Below are 17,224 nucleotides of genomic sequence, written 5' to 3'. Positions count from 1 at the left end.
AAAAAAAAAAAAAAAAAAAAAATTATTGTTTTTTAGAGACAGGGTCTCACTATGTTGCCCAAGCTGGTATCGAAATCCTGGCTCAAGTGATCCTCCTGCCTCAGCCTCCCTCATGCTATTAGAGGCACGAACCACCACACCAAGCCTGGTTCTTACTTTGATAATAACATATGGAAAAGAGGGGGCACCTAGGAGCCTGCAGCACTTCCGTGACAATCCGTGTGTCCCTCTGTAAAACTGCTTGATTCCTCCTTGAACTGTCCCCATGGGAAACTCGCTTGTGAGACTCTAAGCACGGGGCAGGCCGTCCTCATCTCTGAGTCTCCCACGCGTACCACATGTGGGGCATAAACGTGTATGCTGAGAGGCTTGAGCTATGACCCCCGCAAGTGCACATCAAGCTCTGTGGCCCCCAGGTAGATGCTGTGCTGCAGTCAGAGGGCAGAGAAGCTGGGAAGGAGGCCAGTGTGTGGAAGGCAGCAGGACAGCAACCCCCCAAGATGTCCCCATCCCAATCCCAGGCCCCGTGAGTACGTTCCCTTCTGTGGCAACAAGGACTTTCCACACGTAAGTGAAGCATCTGGAGATGTGAGGGTTATTCTGGATGATCAGAGTAGCCCAGTGTCATCACAGGGTCTTTGTAAGGGAAAGACAGACACAGACTCAGAGAAGGAGAGGTGACGACGGAAGCAGAGCCAGGAACTCTGGCAGGAAGGAATGCAGGCAGCCTCTAGAACTGGAAAAGACAGGAGCGGATTACCCCAGAGCCCCCAGAAGGAACTCAGTCCTGCCAATGCCTTGATTTAGCACTGTGGGACCCACACTGGATTCCTGACTCAGGTTGAGTAACTGGTGAACGGCATTTATCATCAAGTGGCTGCCATGATTTTGTTTGTTTTTTCCATTTTATTTTTGATAGAGATGGGGTCTTGCTATGTTGTCCAGGCTGGTCTTGAACTGTCAGAGAATATATCTGTATTGCTTTAAGCCACAGGGTTTGCGGTCATTTGTTACAGCAGCAATAGGAAACTCATCCACAGTGACAAATGGGAACTCAGAGCTACCAGGGAGGTATCATTTTGAGAATTACTAAAAAGAAGATCATTCTGTGGCCACCACACACCTGGGGAGGGGGGGGCCTGCTCAGAATAGGCACCATTTCAGCAGGCAGGAAACAACTAGGGAAGGGGGAAGTCCAAGGGAGAGAGTGCTTTCTGCTGCATTTCACTGGGAAGAGGACCTGGAGACGCAGACCTGCGGCAGCACAAACGTGGCCTCTGAACAGAAAACTTTTCTAGCCCACACTTCAGAGTACTTTGCCAGGCGCGGTGGCTCATGCTTGTATTCCCAGCACTTTGGGAGCTGAGGCGGGTGGATCACCTGAGGTCAGGAGTTCGAGACCAGCCTGGACAACATGGCAAAACCCCGTCTCTACTAAAAATACAAAACATTAGCTCAGCGTAGTGGTGGATGCCTATAATCCCAGCTACTTGGGAGGCTAAGGCAGGGGAATCAGTTGAATCTGGGAGGCGGACGTTGCAGTGAGCTGAGATCGCACAGTGCACTCCAGCCTGGGCAACAGAGGGAGACTCTGTCTCAAAAAAAAAAAAAAAAAAGGCTGGGTGCAGTGGCTCATGCCTGTAATCCCAGCACTTTGGGAGGCCAAGGCGAGCAGATCACGAGGTCAGAAGTTCGAGACCAACCTGGCCAACACGGTAAAACCCCATCTCTACTAAAAATACAAAAATTAGCCAGGCGTGGTGGTGGGCGCCTGTAATCCCAGCTACTTGGGAGGCTGAGGCAGGAGAATCGTTTGAACCCAGAAGGCAGAGATTGCAGTGAGCCGAGATCATGCCACTGTACTCCAGCCTGGGCAACAGAGCAAGACTCCGCCTCAAAAAAAAAAAAAACAAACCAAAAAAACACAACTATTTTATTAAGGAACACCTCTGCTGCCGGACAGTACTCTAAGTGCTAGAAATACGCAGGTCTCCAGTGACTCAGGAGGCGGATGGGGCAGGAGAATCACTTGAGCCCAGGCGTTCAAATCCAGCCTGGCCAACATGGTGATACACCTGTTTCTGAAAGAAAATTTTTTAATTAAAAAAATTTTTTAAAAGGGTGTGATAGCTCAGGCCTGTAATCCCAGCACTTTGGGAGACAGAGGTAGGAGGATCACCTGAGTCCGGGCGTTTGAGACCAGCTTCACCAACATGGCAAGACCCCATCTCCACAAAAAATTAATAAAAATAAAAATAAATGAGCCAGGCATGGTGGTGGACACCTGTGGTCCCAGCTACTGCAGGAGCTGAGGCATGAGGATCGCTTGAGCCCAGGAGGTCGAGGTTGCAGTGAGCCGTGTTTGTGTCACTGCACTCCAGCCTGGGTGACAGTGAGGCCCTGTCTCAAAAAAACAAAAACAAAACAAAAATGAATATGCAGGTGTCCAAGACTCACGGTCAGGCCTGCGCGTGAACCTTACCGAAAGCCTCTTTCTCTAGCCCGCCAGCGAGACAGAATGAGGCTAAACGAGCTCAAGCCGCCCCACCCTCCAAGAACCTTCAGATCTCCCCGGACACAGAGACACGCCCTCCTTTTCACCCCAGAGCTTGTTGGTATAAAACCCTGGAATAAATGGTGCATGAGCCAATCGCTTCGTAACTCCATCTCATCCCCAGACACACAGTGGGAACCCAAATTCCCAGAAAGAGAGTAAAAGGATGAAACTCTCCTAGGTGCGTTCAGTTCCTCATACTCACCTAAAATGCTTGGTCACACATCCTGACAGGTAGCAAGGTGAGGATGACCCCATATTCCTCTTACAAATGAGGGAATTCACACAGAAAGGGTGTGTGGCATCAGTGGCCAGGTCTAGGCCACCAGGAGGCAAGACAGAACCCCAGCCTCCTCCTTTCTACACAGCACCGCCTCCCTCTGGCTAATGCAACACTTCTCAACAAGCTAGAATCAAAAGTTGTAAGAATTCACAATTCCCGCCCCCAAAGGACCTCACTAGCGTATACTGTCACCCTCAATTTTCACCCAGCTTCTGTCCTCCCTCCTTTCTCACCATCAGCATTTTCTTTTACAGCATCTACCAGCTGGGAGTGGTGGCTCACACCTGTAATCCCAGAACTTTGGGAGGCCCAGGCGGGCGAATCACAAAGTCAAGAGTTCAAGACCAGCCTGGCCAACATGGTGAAACCCCGTCTCTACTAAAAATACAAAAATTAGTTGGGTATGGTGGTGTGTGCCTGTAATCCCAGCTACTTGGGACGCTGAGGCAGGAAAATTGCTTGAACCCGGGAGGCAGAGGAGGCTGCAGTGAACCGAGATCACACCACTGTACTCCAGCCTGGGGACAGAGCGAGACTCCGTCACACACACACAAAAATAATTAAAAAAATAAAGCATCTACCTCTGTCTGTGAAAGACATGGCAGTTCTGCTCACTCCCACTCCGGTGTTGAGACAGCAAATTTCAAAAGAGAGGAGCGCCGCTCTGGGGCAGCACATGAGAGCACAGCCTTCTCCACCCCATCCCAGAGCCTGGACACAGTCACCTCACCCCATTTTATCAGCGGTGACAGGGGCTGTTTCCCAGGCTTTCTCACTATGAAATTCATCTCTAGATTTCAGGCAACATACTGTGGCCAGTCACAGCAACATTCTAGAAAAAAAACTGGGGACAAATCAATAACTGTGGTAATGTGCACTCGTTAAAGGGCCTCCTGAAAAAGAGACAGGGAGACCAGCACCGAGGGAAGGAAAAAGCGGTGGCAGGGGATGGAAGAGACGAGATAGGCAAAAAGAAGAAACCCAAAATATAATTAAGCGGTGGCTCACGCCTGTAATCCCAGCACTTTGGGAGGCCGAGGCAGCCAGGTCACCTGAGGTCAGGAGTTCGAGACTAGCCTGGCCAACATGGTGGAACCCAGCCTCTACTAAAAATACAAAAATTAGCGGGGCGTGGTGGCGGGCGCCTATAGTCCCAGCTACCTGAGAGGTTGAGGCAGGAGAAGAGCTTGAACCTAGGAGACAGAGGCTGCAGTGAGCCAAGATTACACCACTGCACTCCAGCCTGGGGGACAGAGTGAGACTCCATCTCAAAAAGAAAAGAAAAGAAAAGAAAAGCAGCCCAGGGGAAAAAAAAAATGGGTTCGAGTTTGTCCGTCATTTCTGACCTGTGTAAATTGATAGTAATTGACTAACAGCAGCCAGGCTCATCCCAGTCCCAATATTTTAGTATTTTCTACAGAGGGAGGCCTGACCTTCAGAGCTATGTCAAGGGGTGGCCTCCTAGAGCCCCCTGCAATGGTCACTCTTGGTTCCTAGTGTCTGTGACCCAGCAACCCAGACCTGCACCCTGAGAAGAGGCAGCAGCACTGACGAGGCTGAGCCTGGTGGTCTCCAGACTCCCAAGAGAAACCGTAAGAAAGGGTATAAGACCCCTTTCCCAGCAGTGACAGACAAAGCAAGCCTGCAGCACCTGCTGCCTTCGTATCTGGGAAACAGTTAGTGGGTTCCTCATATAAAAACAATGTTTTGGCCGGGCGCGGTGGCTCAAGCCTGTAATCCCAGCACTTTGGGAGGCCGAGACGGGCGGATCACGAGGTCAGGAGATCGAGACCATCCTGGCTAACACGGTGAAACCCCGTCTCTACTAAAAAATACAAAAAACTAGCCAGGCGAGGTGGCGGGCGCCTATAGTCCCAGCTACTCGGGAGGCTGAGGCAGGAGAATGGCGTGAACCCGGGAGGCGGAGCTTGCAGTGAGCCAAGATCACGCCACTGCACTCCAGCCTGGGCGGCAGAGTGAGACTCTGTCTCAAAAATAAATAAATAATAAATAAAATAAAATAAAAACAATGTTTTAAGTCCCTTTTAAAACTCATTTTCAAGGCCGGGCGCGGTGGCTCACACCTGTAATCCCAGCACTTTGGGAGGCCGAGGCAGGCAGATTGCCTGAGCTCAGGAGTTTGAGACTAGCCTGGGCAACATGGTGAAACCCCATCTCTACCGCAATACAAAAAATTAGCCGGCCGTGGCAGCATGCTACTCAGGAGGCTGAGGCAGGAGAATTGCTTGAACCCAGGAGGTGGAGTCTGCAGTGAGCCAAGATCGTGCCACTGCACTCCAATCTGGCAACAGAGCAAGACTGTCTCAAAAAAATGTTTAAATAAAAAATAAATTAAAATTAAAATAAAAAAAAAAAAGACAAGGAGAAGAGGCCAGAGAGGTCTGACTTTTCACAAAACATTAACTAAACAGCTATCTACTACGGAGTGTTTACACCAGGTGCTGGATATCTTACTAGGCCAGAGTGTACGGCAGTAACATCTTCAATGCGTAGCTGCAGACAGACTGAATGCAAATGGAAGAACACAATGGCACGGGAGGGAGTGCGCTCAGGGCAAAAAACAGTTCAAGCAGGCTGGGCGCGGTGGCTCACGCCTGTAATCCCAGCACTTCCGGGAAGCCAAGGCAGGCAGATCACCTAAGGTCAGGAGTTCAAGACCAGCCTGGCCAACATGGAGAAACCCCATCTCTAATAAAAGTACAAAAACTAGCTGCGTGTGGTGGCAGCCGCCTAATCCCAGCTACTGGGGGCTGAGGCAGGGGAATCACTTGAACTCAAGATCCTGGCAGAGGGTGCAGTGAGCCGAGATTGCGTCACTGACCTCCAGCCTGGGCAACAGAGTAAGAGTCCGTCTCAAAATAAATAAATAAATAATAAGTAAATAAAAAAGAAAACAAATCAAGCAGGCTGCAGCTGATGAGCTCCATGACCTTGGGTACATTATTTACCTTGTTCACAAATCTGAGTCCATGGGGTATATAATAATAGTACCTTTGGCCGGGCATGGTGTCTCACACCTGTAATCCCAGCACCTTGGGAGGCCGAGGCAGGCAGACCACCTGAGGTCAGGAGCCTGGCCAACATGGTGAAATCCCGTCTCTACTAAAAATACAAAATTAGCTGGGCATAGTGGTACATCCCAGCTACTTGGGAGGCTGAGGCAGAAGAATCACCTGAACTCGGGAGGCGGAGGCTGCAGTGAGGCGAGGTCGCACCATTGCACTCCAGCCTGAGCCACAAGAGTGAAACTCCGTCTCAAAAAAATAAATAAATAAGAATAGTACCTTCACCTCACAGGACTGTTGTGAGGAACAGATGGGATAACCCATCTCAAGAACAGGGCCTAGCGCATGCCAAGCACCCTAAAAGCACTATTAGAATGAGCACAGTGGCTGGCACACAGCAAGCAACTGACCATCCACCACATATTACTGTTGTTCCAGAAGTTAAGTACTGGCTACTGGCCACAGGCTGGACAAGGGAAACTTCCAGAGCATTTTCTGGGTTCCAGGCCCTGCTTTGGGGTTCCTCTACCAGAGTCCAAGTGCCGCTGTCACTGCCACCACTCATCCAGGAACAGAGGCAGACCACCATCATGGGCTGCTGAGGTTGCATTTTCACCTGAGCGGCTGGGAAGAGCTGTTCCTTATCCACCTGGGCTGCAATGGGAGACAACTCCTTCTCTGCAAAGTCCCGGCATGTCTGGAGCAACATCTGGTGTGTCTCAGGCAGCTCCACAGACTGGTAGATGGTGTGTAACTGCCGCCAGGCCCTAGGACAGAGAGCTGCCAGCAAGGGCAGAAGTGAGTGGAAGGAGGAGGCAGGAGGTCTCAAAGAATCCTAGTGACCCACTAACTCAGTGGTTCTCCACCAGGGAGGGTTGTGCCCTCCAAGGGACATCTGGCAATGTCTGGAGCCAGTTTTAGTAGTCTCACCTAGAGGAGGGGAATGCTATTGGGACCCAGTGGATAGGGGCCTGGGATCCCTGCTGAACATCCTACAAGGCAGAGGACAGCCCCCACAACAAAGAACTGTCAGCCCAAAATGTCCATGGCTGCCACTGAAAACCCCCTACTAACTGAATGCTTAGTATACTCACTAGACATTTCCATACACGACATCCTTCAGTCCTCAGTATAATACCAATAGTAATAAGACCTCAGCTCTGTGACCTTAGGCAAGGGTTTTAAACGTCACTGAGCCTTCGTTTCCATAACAAGTGGAGGAAAATAGTATTCCACTCCTGGGAGTGCAAAGATTAAAGAAAGCCTAACTAGCACTTAATACAGTTCTCAGTAGCGTTCGTCTTGTAATTCACGCCAGGCAAAGGAAGCTCTGGCTATATGTGTCACGGCTGCTACAGCTGGAGACGTGTAAGATGGGAAAGGTACTGTATTAACCAGCAAGAACGAGCATTTGTGGACCACCTGTTAGACAGCAGGCATGAAGTACTTTACATACCCTGTGATTTAATCCTCCCAACAACTCTGATATTCTCTGTGGGCATTTTACACAAGGGCCAACTGAGGCTGAGAGGGGCTGTCTTGCCCAAGGTCACAGATGCGGGTCTGGTTCAATCCCAGGCCTGGCTCCGGAAGGGCGCACCCTGAACCTCTAGTGGGGGTGAAATGAGGGGAGGGAGATATGGATGCAGCCCTGAGAACTGAGCTGGCGGCTGGGGTCAATCGGGGAGCTAGGGGTCTGCGCAGGAACCGGGGACGCCTAAAGGGCCGGGCTGGTCCGGCGCGAGGAGCAGCAGAACTGGGGCAAAGGCCGTGAACGCTCCCGGAGCGGGGCTCCGCCTGCCAGCGGCTCGGATAGAGCCGGCCACCAGGACCTCCGCCCGCTGGGCCAGGCGCGGGCCGCAGCCCCGCCGTACGGAGTCCGAGCGCACTCACCTCTGCGGACAGGGCCAGAGGCCCGGGCGAGCAGCGCGGCGGCCATGGGCGGCAAACACGGCCTCAGGCTTCACGACCTCCCGCGGCGAGCGCGCTGTTCCGGACGGCTGGGGGGCGGGACCCGCGGCAGAGGCCACGCCAGTAGGGCCTCGGGGGCGGGGCCTCCAGTGGGTCCCTCCCAAGGCAATAAACCGACGCTCGACTGCGCGCGTGGTTGGTCAGCTGGCTGTTCGTGCCCTCATTTGTTAATCAAAATGCTAACAAGACAAAGCTAAGGATAGAGCTTCGCAGAAAGGCCAGAGGTCTTTTTAAAGCATAAATAAGATAGCGATCTTCGGCTTAAAACTTTGTTGGCTTTGTCGGCGGGTCCATCCCTCCTAAAATCCAATTCTATGGCTTAAAAAGCCAAGACCTGCCTTGGCTATCAGGGCCCATGCCCACTGTTCCCTGGTTATTGTTGCTCAGCTTTACGAGGCAGCTCTTCTCTAAGACCCTTAGCTGGTTCCTGACTCGGGGCCTCTGTGATCCCTGTTCCCTTTGTCTGGAATGCCCCCTCTTCATTCAGGTCTCATGGAGGCCTGCCCTGAACACACCAGGCCATTTCTCCCCCACTGGCTCTCTATCTTTCGTTCTGTTTATTCAAGGCACTTTGCATCTGAAATTATCTGCTTCCCCCACTCGCTCCAAGAAGCTCAAGGACCTTGTCTTGTGTCTTGCTGCTACCCCTCTGGTTCCACTTTAGTCCTGTCTGTCTCACTCCTGATTGGGGCAGAGCCCAGCCACACATTTGACCCCTAGTATCCTCATCAGGACGCCTTTGCCCCGCCCAAGAAACTACACTGATTTTACTTGTCCCATAAGGGTCTTCTCCTGTGCAAGTGTGATTCTGACTCCCATAGCCTCCTGGGCACCACCCACGCCTTCCCAGGAACCCAAATATCCCTCCAACTGCCTTTCTTTCCCAGCACTCAGCCAGTCAGGATATTCCCAGCATTGACCTATTTGCCAAAAATTCTGTCTCTTCCTCTTGGAGGAAAGTGGAAACCTCGGTCACTACTTCCTAGAGGAAAGCCAATCAAAAGATGCAGCAAAGTCCTTAATGTGTTACCTTTCTTTTTAAATAATGCATTTAAAAGCACGCCTCTAAATTCTCAGTACTTTAAAGTCAAATGAATGGCTCCCATTGGCAAATGCTCTAAGGGCTTCCTCACCTTTCAGTCATCCCACCTGGGCACCAGCCCTGGGTGGAAGAAACTATGAAAAAGCAGGAGAAAAGGGAGAAATGAGTGAGTTGTGTTTGTGAGCAGAGGCCAATAATTGCTTCAGTTGCCACAGAGCATCTAAATGAGACTCTTGAGAATTGTGACTGTAAATATGAATGTGAAATTTCATTTTAAAAGCATCCAAGTTTTCCAACAGAGACAGAATCAGATAGTGGTTGCAAGAGGCTAAGGTGGGAGAAGGCACCTGGCTGCAAACACAAGGAACTCAGGAACTTTCTAAGTGGGCACGATGGAAATGTCCTATATCATGATTGTGATGGGTAATAAGACTATTCATTTGTCAAAATGCATTGGTACTCTTAAGTGAGGTAAATTTTACTGTAAAGTATTCCTTATAAGCCTACTTTTACGGCCAGGCACAGTGGCTCACACCTGTAATCCCAGCACTTTGGGAGGCCGAGGCAGGTTGGTGACCTGAGGTCAGGAGTTCAAAACCAGCCTGGCCAACATGGGGAAACCCTGTCTCTACCAAAAATACAGAATTAGCCGGGTGTGGTGGCACATGCCTGTAATCCCAGCTACTTGGGATGCTGAGGCAGGAGAATAACTTGAATCCGGGAGGCAAAGGGTGCAGTAAGCCACCACTGCACTCTTTTTGCCCAGGCTGGAGTGCAATGCCACCATCGTGCCATCGCACTCCAGCCTGGGCAAAAAGAGTGAAATACCATCTCAAAAAAAAAAAAAAAAAAAAAAAAAAGCCTACCTTTAAAATGTGCATGTAAACTTTCAATTTACAAAGCCACTCACCCTGGAAAAATACAAAGCAAAAATATTAAGCCTAAAGTCCAGTACAATTCCTCAATCACCCTAGAAGCCAGCTATACTCTAGTTAAACTACTTACAGAAGGGCCACATAATAGCCAAAGTAAGAGAAACCTGGAGGCCCCACCCGCCCCTGCTCCCCTCAGCAACACAAGTGCCCCAACAATCAGGAGACAGGATGAGGGAGACGTACTGTGAAAATCTTTATTACTGTCTCTTGTGGCAAAATAACATTTTATACAAATAAGTCACCTAGTTTACTTTGGACACAAAGACAATAAAAACTGGAATGTGATTTTGGGGGAAGCGGGAAGGAGGAGGAAGGACAGATCAGGTCACTGATGTTTCTTATATTCTGTAAAAAATAGATTTACAGGAAAAAAAATAGACTTTCACAACTTCAATGACTTTACACGGTCCTTTGTAAAACAAGGGGTAAATCCACCTCCACCAAATCCTTCTTGAGGCTGAGATGTTCTGTGACATGGAATGTAACACAATGGTTCAATGATTAGGCTCCTACATTAGGTACAGCAGCACCTTATGCCACAGGAATCCTCGTGCACTGGGGTGAGGAGTCAGTCCTGTGAATTTCAGGACACACTGTCCTCATCCCCAAACCTGACATCATAGTGACAATGGCCATCAGAAGAAAGTGACTTTACAGAGGGGAAAAAAAGAGTATCCTGGACACGTACTGGTGGGGCAGGACACACTAAGGCAGGACTCACCCAGTTTGTACATTAGACACGGCCTATTAAATCCATTCCAGAAATGAGTTCCAGTTCAACTGAAAAACTAAACTGAAGATTGCCCAATCACTGCCGTTTCACAAATTTCCAGTTTATGGTCAGCCCCAAATCACATGCTTCCACCCTATGTATTGGAAATCAAATGGCCCAAAGACCGACATGTCTTCAGGAAGTACATGCTTGAAAAATGTTTTCTCTGCAAAACAGTATTGGGCTAATACATAAGGAGACATACCCTACTTTAGCCCAAAACTTCTTTTACTTATTATGTCCTGTTTACCTTTTAAAACATAGAATGAAATAAACTAGGATCTTCTTTGGAGAAGCTAGAAGGGCATTTTGGCCCAAAGGCTGTACAGGAAGAGAGGCTCTCTCCAGGAGATTGCAAGGCAAAGGAATAGAAGCAGGAAGGGCAGGCCCTGTGGCACCAGGTAGGCCTGATACTCTGATGAAATGTGCTCCCAGCTCTTGATAGAGGGCAGGGTCCCCTATGCAGGTAGTTTTTTTGCCCCCTCCCATTGTATCACCCACAAGGTAACTGCTATAAACAGTTCAGATTCCTTAATAACATGGCAGCCTGACTGGTTCTATTACTTTCAGAGAAAGTATACCTTGCAATTCTCTCCCCAACTCAGGTACAAAGGCTTGAATTTCAAACTCATACTGGTTAACACCTCAGAGTGGAATGCTTCTCAAGATTTCCTGAGCAGCTAGACACAGGAATCCACAGCCCCAGATACAGAACACCAGACTTTCAGAAGCAGCAAAGCCCTGTCCTGCTGGGCATGGACCAAGCACTATCCGCAAATGGTCTCCAGTGAGACTAAGGCAAGCTAACAAGGTAGAGGATACAGCACAACTCAAGCCAGACTGCCCACCTCCTCCTTCCTCCACATCCTCTTCCTAGCAAAAGCAAACACCACAGATAAGAGATAGCCCACCAGTGTACTAGATACAGTCTGCCCAGGGGCACGTTCCAAGACACGCTCTACTGAGCACAGCTCTGGGCAGCTCTAGAACCACATCCCAGATAATACTCAAATATCAAATAATAGAAACTCTCCCACGTGGGCCTCTGTCAAAGAGAGAAGGGATTGTTGTTAAGCTTGACAGGAACATGCAAATCCCATTTGAGGAGCCACAATGAGAAACAAAAGGTGAGGAGACAGTGCTAACAGTGCTGGCATCTATCTGCCAATGAGGAGGTGGGAACAATGGCAATGCAGCTTTCCCCAGCAGCATAAGGGACAGAGCCACACGTAAGGCACCTGGATTTACAGTGGACGCCAGTTCTGAGAGTGGCCAGTCTGGTGATAAGGAACCCACTCCACAGGAGGCATGGTCTCTTCCCTCCCTCAGGGCTGAATCCAAGGCCAGCACACAGGGGTAAGCTAGGACCTTCTCAGTGAGAAAGCTGCCAGCACGTGGCATCACCAAGACTCTGGCCTGGTACAAAGCACTGGGCCAAGGTTCGGGGCCACTTTCTCTAGAGCCCACACAGGGGGCAGCACTGGTGGTGGATGCACAGGAACTTCTGTGGCCACATACTGTCTTTCCTGTCCCTGGCCCCCATACAGCCTTTCTCCCAAGCACTTCGGGACACTCTCCTGTCACAGGTACTGTGACACCTCACAGTCACTTACCAGATACCTGGTCCCTTCCTAGTGACATCCTTCTACTGATGCTAACCGGACCCTGGCCACATCAATCATCTCATCAGAGGGTTTGTGGAGTCTGTCCACTAAGCGTCTTGAGGACAAAAGCAGCCCACAGATGTGCAGGTAAACTTTTTTGAGAACACATCACTCTGACAAGCCACCTCAGCCTATTTTATCCTTCCTGAACACCTAAAACAATTCTAACTAGCAGTTTGAAGGATCAGACTGCATTACTTAACTCTGATCCATCAGGATAATTCCAGAAACTACTTCAGTAGAACGGTAGATAGGAAAACCCTCCTAAAAAAGAAATCTACAAAGAGCTTCGGAGTCAAATCCCCATCAAAAGCCGATCCTCCAGGCTGCACAGTGCAGAGAAAAGTCACATCTCTTCCTTAGAAAGCTGCTGCTGATTCGTAAGCATATCCTCCCAACGTAAGCCAGATTAGCCCCAGGAAGCTGATTAATACTATCAGAAGTCTAACCGCGTATCACATATGCTGGGAACACCACTGTCATTTTATAAAACCTCCCTAAAAGAAGTCTGGAAATAAAAAAACAAAATACAAGACCTGCTCTGGCCTCAAGAGATACTACTGTTGCGTGAGCAGAGCTGACACATTCTATTTCATGAGACTCAGAAGGGAGGAGCCAGGAGAGGCAGAGCAAGCTTGTCCGTCCTCCAAAATGAGAACAGAAGGTACTGCCAGGCTGAAACCTTGGTCTATTCCCAGAGGGGCTGGCTGAGACCCTGGAAGTCAGACAGAGCAGCAGCCTCTCCACAAAGTAGACCCTTCAGCTTGGGAGCATCACCCATTCCTTGGTGCCTCCACTCTTGGCACCTCCCCTCCCTCCCCACCCTTTCAAGTTTCTTCCAGTTGGTTTAAGACTTCACACAGACCGAGGGCAGACTGCACTGATGGCAATGCCAGAGGTGAGAGGAGGAGCTACCTGGAAGAGGCCTACCTTTCCACTTCCCAGAGCACCCAGGAACCTTAAAAGCTGCTGAACTGCTGGTGGGCCTGGCCGGAGCCTTCTCACCAGGCACAGCTATGCCTGGAGACACAAAGGCTTGTCAAGACAACCAACAGGCAGCCAGACCACAGGAAAATAAACTTTTTTGTCTGGATTCCAGCAGCCTTATCCTAACCTTTTACTTTACTATAGTACCTCTGCAACCTAAGGGGCAGGGGAAAAAAAAAGGGAAGAAAAAATACTGGGGAAGAAAACACAGCACAGTTTGGCAGCTCCTTTGGCGCACAGGAAACTGCCACCCCAGCCTTGGCTTCCTGGGGCCAGGTTCCAGATGTGTGTTGACAAATTGCAGCTTCAATCGCCTCCATGTGCCAGATCTTGTGGCCGCGGCAAAGCACCTCCCCTATCTACTACTGCAGCACTTACTGGCCTCCATTATAGGCATAATCAGCCTTGTTGTGCATTATCAGCTTGTTGTCAACAAAGTAGAAGCTGTCAGAGCGGGTCTCGTAAGGATTTTCAATCATCAGACGAACTGCAAGTCAGGCAAAGGGGGAAAAAAAGCAAAGAATTATGTTTGAGTCTGCCCCACAGGGTAGGTGGGAGAAAACTTTGTATCCCCTCCAAAATAAGCCAGCGCTTCAGAGTATACTCTGCCAGAATAATGAGATCAGAAAACAAGGAGGCAGTCCTTGACAGCTGGGGAGACCACAGAGGCCCCCAAACTGAACATGATCTCCATTTCAGCGTAAGGATGCAATCAACTCTCCACCATGGCCTCGTCTGTCATCTCCAGCCTGGTTCTTCAGCCAAGATACCAGGGAAATGTGTTCACCCTCTTCCCAACATGGACCCCACCAACCTATTTACTCAGTGCTCTCAGCTGACCAAAGTCAGCCCTGGCCTCTGGTCAGTGGACCACCTCTAGACATTCCAGTCCAAATTCAGAAATCTGAGCCTCACTGTGCCCACCTCCACACACACCCCTGACACCCCAAGGAATCCTACGTGGGAATGAGTGCAAGGAACACAGGGCAGGGAGCCTTCTCCGTACACCTTTTGGGTATTAACTTGCAAATGATCCAGCAATAGGTCTGCTTGTCTTGGGATCTAAAGTCTTGTTTGTTCAAGCAACTGCCCAGACCTCTTTAACCATACTGGCAAGATAATTAACAGTCACTACCTCTGATCAGTTGTGAGTTAATGATTACATGCCATAACCATACTGGAGAGTAAAGATAATACTACCTCTGATCAGTTGTGAGTTAATGATTACATGCCATTCGGAGTCCCCTGGAGGAAGTGCTGTTGCTCACCACAGTTCTCAAAAAGCGAAACTGATTTTTTAAAGTTCTTTGAACCCACCAATGCCAAAACTACTTGGTTTATACGCAGAATATTGCCCTCCAGGCTGATTTAGCTTCATGGGTAAAAAATCACTATACATCATCTTTTCTTGCAAGTATCTACATATTCCAGTCAGCTTGGGAGGAGGGGTTCAAGTCTGAATCAGATGCTGTCGTCAACACCCTGCCCCACATCTCAGCAATCCTCATTTTACCTGGGAACCGCACTGCCACACGAGTAAAGGGTATCTGATTTTCAGAATATGACAATTCCTAAGGACCTGGGATTCTGAGAGGAACAATCAGTGATGCCGACAAAGCAACTTAAGGCATCATTAGTCACAGGATTCCATTCACACCCTCATAAATGCCTTGAATTTTCCCTATGTGTTCACAAAGGATGTGATCCTGAGGTGGGTAGGCCAAAGTCGCAGAAACTGACAAGGCCTGTTCTTTCTCTCGTTTGGTCCCCATCTTCCCTTGCCGAGGCTACATGGCAGCAGCCTTCTCCCTCTGGTGCTCTCCCCAGGTCTAGGCCACTCTTCCTCAGACAGTACTTCCACCACCTCACTCCTGCCCCAAAATCTGCAATAGCCCCATTCCTTCCTGCTGGATCTATCTCAACACTTTATCCAATCAACTGTCTATCCTGCAGGGAATGGAAAAGAAGTCCTCGGGCCTTGATTCTATTTAGCCTGCAGTTTCACATCTAGCTCTGATTAAGAAAAAAGTGAAGGGCCAATGACTAAAACAATGGAAAACCATGACTAACAGTGCACAGGAGAGGTGCTTTATCTGATCAGAGTCCCAGGGATGGTCACAGGCCTCCTTTTATCTCCCTTAGGCACTGTCTTCCCACAGGAGGCACTAAAAGGATGGCCTGTATTATTAAAACCTTCAGGCTGGCCAGACGCAGGCATAGTGGCTCAATCCTGTAATCCCAGCACTTTGGGAGGCCAAGGCGGGTGGATCACGAGGTCAGGAGATTGGGACCATCCTGGCTAACACGGTGAAACCCCGTCTCTACTAAAAATACAAAAACTTAGCCGGGCATGGTGGTGGGCACCTGTAGTCCCAGCTACTCAGGAGGCTGAGGCAGGAGAATGGCATGAACCCAGGACGCAGAGCTTACAGTGAGCCGAGATTGCGCCACTGCACTCCAGCCTGGGCGTCAAGATCAAGACTCCATCTCAAAAAAAAAAAAAAAGAAAAACCTTCAGGCCTAGCACAGTGGCTCACGCCTGTAATCCCCAGAACTCTGGGAGGCCGAGGCAGGCGGATCACGAGGTCAGGAGTTCGAGACCAGCCTGGCTAACATGGTGAAACCCCGTCTCTACAAAAAATTAGCCGGGCATGGTGGCAGGCACCTGTAATCTCAGCTACTCAAGAGGCTGAAGCAAGAAAATCACCTGAACCCAGGAGGCAGAGGATGTAGTGAGCCAAGACCGCGCCACTGCACTCCAGCCTGGGCGATAGGGCAAGGGGGCGGTGGCTCATACCTGTAATCCCAGCATTTTGGGAGGCTGAGGCGGGTGGATCACGAGGTCAAGAGTTTGAGACCAGCCTGGCCAACATGGTGAAAACCCGTCTCTACTGAAAATACAAAAACTAGCCAGGCGTGGTGTAATCCCAGCTACTCAGGAGGCTGAGGCAGGAGAATCGCTTGAACCCGGGAGACGGAGGTTGCAGTGAGCCGAGATTATGCCACTGTACTCCAGCCTGGGCGATAGACAGAGCAAGACTCTGTCTCGGGGGAAGAAAAAAACAAAAACAAACAAACCTTTCACTGCTCCCATATGGGGCCGAGTCAGAGTTTGGAACACGAGCCAGGAGCAATAGGAAATGAGAAGCCTGAGGTCAAATGACTAGATACACATGTCAGCACTGCCATGAGACAAAGCCAGGGCGCTGGACCAGATGGGTTTCAAGGTTTGTTCCTCGTAGCCCTCAGAATCTAGAGTGCTGTAAGAGTCAGGGGATACATACTGACATCCTCCGAAAGCTGGGGAAACTCATAGATATGTTCACAAGTGTTCCTACTGCTGGGGATGCAGAAGCCAAAATCAAAGTCAAAGTTTTTCAGCAAGTGTTCCCGGAAATAGTGCCGTTCGATCATCCGGAAGTTTGACACAGGTTTGTCTCCCACTGTGAACTCCACCCTGGAAAATAAATCTCTGTAAGCCTGACTTTGCCTCCTCCCTCCTCTAAAGCCACCCCAAAACCCAACAGAAAACACTCTTCTCTGTGAACAAACAGAACGTTCTCCCCTCAAGTAGTAATGGTACTCACGTAGCCCCGACTGTCCGGAGGCGGAGAAATGCCGGTGTGAACTGGTAGCGGACAAAACGTCCTGCGCTGATGTCCACGTCTCCACCTCCCTCCTCCTCATCCTCCTCCTGGTCTGAAAGAGCACACAAAATCTTCAGTGCACCATCTCGGCATTCTCAATCCAAGAGTTCCATCACCAGTCCCAACATCACAATGGCAACCAATTCCCAGTAATCATACCAACAAGAAGAATGGCCAGTGTTTACTGCTCACTTGCTATATGGCAGGACACTTGCTATAGGGCAGGCTCCTCCCCTCACAACAACCCTGTGAGGTGTTACTGTCTCCATTTTACAGATCAGGAAGCTCAAGCTCAGAGAAGTCAGGTAACATGTCCAAAGTCCCTCCAACAGTAAGAGGGGGG

At 49.7% G+C, this 17,224-nt stretch overlaps 2 protein-coding genes across 3 annotated transcripts in view; both read right to left on the bottom strand.

Annotated features, from left to right (window-relative positions):
* ACADS (acyl-CoA dehydrogenase, C-2 to C-3 short chain) overlaps positions 1–7,918 on the bottom strand; it is a 13,256-nt gene extending 5,338 nt beyond the window's left edge. For both annotated transcript variants that reach the window (XM_011964463.1, XM_011964464.1), the window contains exons 1-2: positions 7,757–7,918; positions 6,480–6,643 (exon numbers count right to left, since the gene is read on the bottom strand). In XM_011964463.1, the coding sequence (XP_011819853.1) occupies positions 6,480–6,643; positions 7,757–7,802 (210 nt within the window). In that variant the 5' untranslated portion in view covers positions 7,803–7,918. The remainder of the gene's footprint in view (positions 1–6,479; positions 6,644–7,756) is intronic.
* Positions 7,919–9,991: 2,073 nt separating this feature from the next.
* UNC119B (unc-119 homolog B (C. elegans)) overlaps positions 9,992–17,224 on the bottom strand; it is a 13,915-nt gene continuing 6,682 nt past the window's right edge. Inside the window, exon 6 of the mRNA XM_011964552.1 lies at positions 9,992–13,721. Within this exon, the coding sequence (XP_011819942.1) occupies positions 13,609–13,721 (113 nt within the window). The 3' untranslated portion in view covers positions 9,992–13,608. The remainder of the gene's footprint in view (positions 13,722–17,224) is intronic.

This window comes from Mandrillus leucophaeus, unplaced genomic scaffold (genome assembly GCF_000951045.1).
Source record: "Mandrillus leucophaeus isolate KB7577 unplaced genomic scaffold, Mleu.le_1.0 Scaffold7, whole genome shotgun sequence".
Classification (NCBI taxonomy): domain Eukaryota; kingdom Metazoa; phylum Chordata; class Mammalia; order Primates; family Cercopithecidae; genus Mandrillus; species Mandrillus leucophaeus.
Note: the sequence above shows the minus strand (reverse complement) of the source record. Positions and strands in the feature narration are given on the sequence as shown.